General features: G+C 58.6%; 2 protein-coding genes across 2 annotated transcripts in view; both read right to left on the reverse strand.

Annotated features, from left to right (window-relative positions):
• Positions 1-2,007: 2,007 nt before the first annotated feature.
• On the reverse strand, positions 2,008-3,151 carry LOC104507054 (CMRF35-like molecule 1; the record flags this gene model as incomplete). Its single annotated transcript, XM_010148213.1, has 3 exons — positions 2,830-3,151; positions 2,313-2,391; positions 2,008-2,092 (listed from the first exon to the last, which is right to left on the reverse strand). Coding segments are annotated over exons 1-3 (486 nt in total), but the record flags the coding sequence as incomplete, so codon positions are not given.
• A 2,083-nt stretch (positions 3,152-5,234) lies between these two features.
• LOC104507055 (CMRF35-like molecule 2) overlaps positions 5,235-5,903 on the reverse strand; it is a 2,282-nt gene continuing 1,613 nt past the window's right edge. Inside the window, exons 4-5 of the mRNA XM_010148215.1 lie at positions 5,510-5,896; positions 5,235-5,369 (exon numbers count right to left, since the gene is read on the reverse strand). Of these exons, the coding sequence (XP_010146517.1) occupies positions 5,235-5,369; positions 5,510-5,896 (522 nt within the window). The remainder of the gene's footprint in view (positions 5,370-5,509; positions 5,897-5,903) is intronic.

The raw sequence follows: 5,903 nt of genomic DNA on the forward strand, positions 1-5,903 counted from the left end.
ATCCATGTCTCTCCAGTTTCGAGAGTACCAGTCTCCCTCAGTGTCCTCCCTCCCACCCATCATTGACTTACTGAGCCTATGCCGGGTTGGGCAAACCCTTTGGAAGAAGCTCCCAGGGGCGAGGAAGTGTTTGGGGCCAGGCAGGACAAATGCACAGACCAGACTCGTGCTGGGTGTCACAGGCTTTTTCTCCTACAGCCACAGACCGGTTGTGGCTTGGACCAAACCTCACACGCAGACCCGCTGCCGGCACCACCGCAGCTCTGGCCTTGGCAAAGGCGAGCAGACAGCTCTGTTGCCAACAGTTGGTTCTGGTTTAGTGGTGCTGAGGGTGTTCCTTGGTGGAGACACAACTGAGCTGTCCCTGTCCCTGACTTGTGCCTGGCCCTGAACCCCGTCCCCTGACAGCGTCTCTCTGTGGGTAAAGGGTCTCTGCCCTGAGCACCACCCAGGCCAGGTTCTGGGCTCCGGGAGGTCCCTGTGCAGTTGCCTCTGGGTCCTCTCCCCTGCAGGGAAAAACCTGGGAGCCCTGCAGTTCCCCATGGCTCTGCCTTGGAGCTGCCACCTCCATCCCCTCCACACGTGGCGTCTCTGGGGCAGGGCTGTCCCCACCTGACATTGCCAGGGGCTGTCCCTGGTAGTCCCCTGAAGCTCTCACTCTCTCCCACGGTGCTCCCTTCCTGGAGCTTCCCCCCATGTTCATGTAGGAGATGGCACCAGCCAGGTCCAGGAAGACAAGGGCCTTCAAACCCACCAGGAGCAGACAATAAACGAGGAGTTGGGACCCCGGTGGGTGGAAGCATAACCCCAGTCCCTGCACTCGCGGCAGGCTCCCAGCACCTAGCCGTCAGGAGCAGACAGCGGAGCAGCAGGCAGAGCGAGGTGCTGGGCCCATGGCCAGGCTCCTCAGCTTGCTCCCTCCTGGACAGCCAAGCTGCTGCGAATGCAGTGCAAGTTTTGCCACGTAGGGCTGGATCGGGCTGCAAGTTCCTGGTTCATGCCTATCCCTGGCACCTTGTGCAGTTTGGTTCCTTAAACAATGAAGAGTAACAACTCTCCTCCAAAGATTTCTCAGGGGGACGCTGGTGAAGCTGGTTGTGCCCTGAAATGCAGGACGTGGTGTAGCCCCAAGGAGGATGGTGGTGGCCATGCTGCTCTCCCTGATGCGACAGCTGGTGCCAGCCACCCCGCGGGACACGAGCACACATGAGGAGTAGGGTTTCTGTGGGGTTTCAGCAGTGTGCAGGTGCCTGTTTTTTGGAGATGCAGGACTTCTGAAAAATTATAAATAATGAGAAAAGGAGCCCACAGTGCAGCTGGGTGCAACATGAGCTTTGCTCTCAGGCTGAGGGTGGAAAATTGCTGTAGATGGCTGTGGAAGGACACTGTTCCCTGGCTCTCGCTCAGCTGCGGGTGAGCTTGGGTGAGTTTGGCTGGAGATGGGCATTGGGTTGCATGGGGCAGGGCTGGCAGGGCTGAGGGCTCCCTCTCCCTGTGCCGGGTCTTAGTTGGGCCATGGTGGAGCAGGCATCTGCATGGTCCCCTGTTACCCCGTGTTCCCCCCCAGCCGTGCTGCAGCATGTCCCCACACAGACACACACGTAGGCATCCGGCAGGCACCAGAGCCCCAGGCAGTGCTGGTAGCTGACGGAGGGAGCAGGCAGACAGAGAGACAGACAGACAGGCACCTGCAGGATACCTGGGCTTTATTGCAAAATTGTCTTCAGCTGGCAGCTCTGGCTCAGCAGACTCTGTGTGCCCCCTCCCCAGTGCAGGGGCTGCCAGGAGGGGCCGAGGCTTCACAAGGGGAGAAGCCCCTGGTGCTGAGCAGCTCCAAGCATGGGGTGGCCATAAAGGGTGACACAGTGCCAGCTGGGTGGGAGGCGAGGGGGTAGTCGGGTGTCGCTGTGGCTTCAGGGGTGGGGGGCAGCTTGGTGCCCCAGTGCTGTCAGCCACCTCCAAGAGCTACGGGTTTTCCTGCTTGTGGCTCCTGCAGCAAATCCTCACGCAGGCAGCTCCGCATGCCAGGAGCAGTGCCATGGACAGCTTCATGCTGAGGTAGAACAGCAGGTAGGTGACCGCGAGCTGGGACCTGCTCAGGAGAAAGGAGATGATGCTTGAGTAGTATCTGGCAATGAGGATGGGTACTGGGGCTCTTGTGTGTCTGTCAGCCACCCTACTTGCCCCCCAGATGCTCGTTGGGGCTGCTGCAACCGTGGGGACATGGGGCTGGGGGATGTATGCAGGGATAAAGGTGTCTTAGACCAGGGGATGCTGCTGGGGGCTTGCCCGGACCCCAGGCCCTGACTCACGTCATTGGAGGCTCCCCATAGTCCATGGTGGTGGTGACCAGTGTGCTCATGTTGCTGCACTCGGTTGAGGTTGACAGACCTGTGAAGAAAACAGAGTCAGAGCAAAATGGGGACCCCCCTGTACCCCATCCTGCCCCATGTCTTTGGCTGTGGAGGTGCAGAAGGTGGAGATGGGAGTCCCTGTGCAATACACTGGGAACTGGGAAGGAGGAGGAAGGAAAAGGGGGTTTCAACTGGGAGGGACTGGAAACCCCAAAGGATGGGCTTATGAAAGCCGAGGCAGTGAATAGGAGGGAGGGAGAGGCACTGCTCTGCATGAAGCTCCATACAGTGTCCTCCATCCCTTATCCAGGTTTGCACTGGGGCACCCTCCGGTGGGTCTGGGTGCCTGCAAGGAGCTTGCTCACGCTTTGACAATATCTGTGTTCCCCTGGCTGGGAATGCCCTATCCCGAGTGCTGTGACCCAAGTGATGGGCTCCATCACATGCCCCTGCTTTGCTCCCAGCAGAGCTTTACCTGGGGAGGTCATCACCTCAGTCTTGTGTGTCAGGTTGAACCACATCCTCCTCTTCATTGTGCAGGAGTGAAAGCATGTGTCCTTCAGTACGACATCACCCACCGTCACCGTCACCAAATGTGTCATGTGGTTGTCCCCTCTGGGCACCTTGTCCAGTCTCACCGGCACCTCCGAGCCGTTGGTTTTGGTGATGTAGGAGAAGCAAAACCAGAGGAAATCCGGGTGACACCAGTACTTGTGGTAGAGCTTGTAGCCCAGCTCATGGTTGCAGGAAAGTGTCAGTGAGCCACCCTGCTTGGCCGTCACCCATGTGGTGCCCATCACTGCCCAGCCACCTGTGGGGACGGGGAGACGTGCTGCACACATGTACCAGCATTGCCTCGGGGAGCCAGGAGGGATCTGAGCCCAGGATGTTCTGGGACACCCTATTCCCAGGGAGGCTGTGTCCGTGCACCCACTGTAGTGGGGAGCAGTGCTGAGATATGTCCCCAGTCTTTAAAAAACAGCCCCCCTCAAGCGTGCATGTTATTAAAGGGGAAGAAAGTCTTGCTCCCAGAGTTCAGATGACAAGCATTTCTCAGAAATCACCCCCTGTAGCCATCCACAAGAAAAGGATGGTACCAGCTGGGCTCTTGCCACGGCTGCAGTGGGCTTCCTGGGCTGGCTTGGTCTCAGGCTCTCCACAGCTCTGCCAGAGCCCGTGGGGTGGGAACCACCTGACCTGTGCTACTGGGTCTTACCTGGGAAAAGGGTCCAAACCAGGAAAATCCTCATATTTCTGCTTCTTGCTCCCAATGTGGATTTCCCCTCGTGGCTACTCATGAAGCACGCAGCAGGACGGAGTCAGATTCACACACACACGGGTGCCCCAGGAGTTTTCCGAGCCTCCTTCTTCCGTCGCTTCCTTGAGCAGTGTTTACACACAGACCCTGGATGTCTTTTTTAAAGTCAGTTGCTTCCTCCCCTTCACCCACAGACTGTGAATCACCCAGGGAGTGTCACATGAGAGAGACTCTGCTTTCATACTGAAACAGCCGCTGGTTTCCAGCAAAATGCCAGAAGGCAGCAGGTTCCTCCACTGCGACACCCATCCCAGCAGGGAATGCAGCCCCTTCCCCATGCACAGATCCAGAGGGGCTTTGGGGGGTTTTGCAGGGGTAAACAGGCCAGAGTGGGGTGAGGGGACAGGGTGGAGTGAATGCAGGTCAGCCCCTGCGGGTGGGCTGGTTGGGACTACCAGGATGCTGTCCCAGTCGTGATGGACTGGGACGATGGATGGGGATGATGGATTGCCAGACCTGCTGTACCACTGCTGCCCAACTCCCGAGCTGGCTGCCAGTGCAGGTTGGGCTCCTTTTGTTTGTTTTCTCAGGTACAAGTGTCTCATTTTGCCTCAGATATGTCCCTTTTGGCACAGCCATGGGTTTTGGCTGACAATACTGTTTTTCTTCCAAAATTAAATGTTTCCACTGTAAGTTTCAGAAACCCAAACACAAAAAGCAAAGCTGCTTCCCTGGCAGCTGCCTTGCTGGTGGCTTCCCTCCTCAATGCCCCTTGGAAAGAGCAGTAGGCACGACCCCCCCCATCCCTGCCAGATGCTGAAGCAGCTCCTTTCCCCCTTCCCTTCCCTCCTTGTCCCCCTGCCATGGGAAGAAGCAGCTCTGGGTTTTCCTTCTGATCATCAGGTAACCCCATTCATTCCCAGCAAGCCGGCTGACCGCCGTGAGCCAAATCGCTGGGAACAGCAGCAAGATCCAAATTCAAGAAGTGGCTGGAGATAGCAAACCTGCTTTCTGCTGAGAAGCTTTCCTGGAAAGGCTGGACGGCGTGGGCTCCAGCCACCTCCTCAGCCACTCTCATCTTCCTTGCTTTCAATGTCAGTTCCCATTTCCCCCTCCCAATGCATCCCCAGCAGTACTGGGGTGCCCCAGGGACCCCCAAAGGGGACAGCAGCTGCAGAACAGCTCTGAGGGTACACCACATTGTCCCCTTTTCACCCCCAGACTGAGCTCCTGCAGAGGAATCTCTTTATTGTATTTATCTGAACCCAAAGCAAACTGTTTGATGCCAAGCTGGGAAAACACCCTGCTGCCAAGCCAGGAAAACATCCTGCTCAGCCTGTGCAGGAATCAGGGATATGGTTTCTTGCCAGCTGTGGGCCAATCTGCCAAAGCAACGCAGAGGCAGGGGACTCGTGGCGTCCTGTGGACCAGGGGACAGTGACAACATGGCCTTCAGCTCCAGCATCATGGGCAGAAGCTGTCACACCACCGAGATGCCACAGTGGTGGGACAGCAGCCACTGCCTCCTGCAGCGCTCGTTTGCCTCCTCTGCTGCAGCACGGATGTCCTGGGCGTGATCACAAGGACATCCTGGGGACCCTCTGCCCACGAGGCATGCTCTGCTAGAACAAGTAGGAAACCTCTTCCCTTGGAGAATGTTGGCCGGTCACTCCTGTCACCTCCTCCTGACACAGGGTGTTCGTGTAGATATTGTCATCCTCCAGCTTGGGGTCCTGCTCCATGTCACTGCGGCCACCCTGGAGAGGGGACAGCATGTCCCCACAGCCCTGAGGCACAGCTGGGCGATGCAGGGGCTGCCCAGGGTGAACAGCCACGCTGCATGGCCCCTGCCCACGCTGCCTGCGCTGCCCGCGCTTCCCGCACCAGGGGCCCTCACCTCGGCCAGGTCCAGCTTGTTGTCATAGATGGGGCTGTGGTCCGGCTCCGTGGTGACACCCGGGGCTTTGTTGCCAGGGGGCAGCGACGTGGGTGCAGGTTTTCTGGGTCGCTGGGAGGGGGAAGCTGCCCACAGCCCCGTGCCCAGGGTGGGTTTGTCCCCCAGGTCCTGGGATGGGCACCGGGGTGTGCCTGGGATGGGGCACGCACGGGCAGCGTTACCTTCCCTCCTCCTGCGCAGGGTGCAGAGGAGCCCGGTGGAGCCGGCAGCAGCCAGGAGGGAGAGCAGGACCACGCTGGGCACCAGGGTGCTCATGGCTGGCCCCCCAGGACTGGAGGTGAGGGGAGAGGAGCTCGTTTTCTCCCTCCCAAGGCTGCTGTTTTGCTTCTGCAGT

Source organism: Eurypyga helias, unplaced genomic scaffold (assembly GCF_000690775.1).
Source record: "Eurypyga helias isolate BGI_N326 unplaced genomic scaffold, ASM69077v1 scaffold26063, whole genome shotgun sequence".
NCBI lineage: Eukaryota > Metazoa > Chordata > Aves > Eurypygiformes > Eurypygidae > Eurypyga > Eurypyga helias.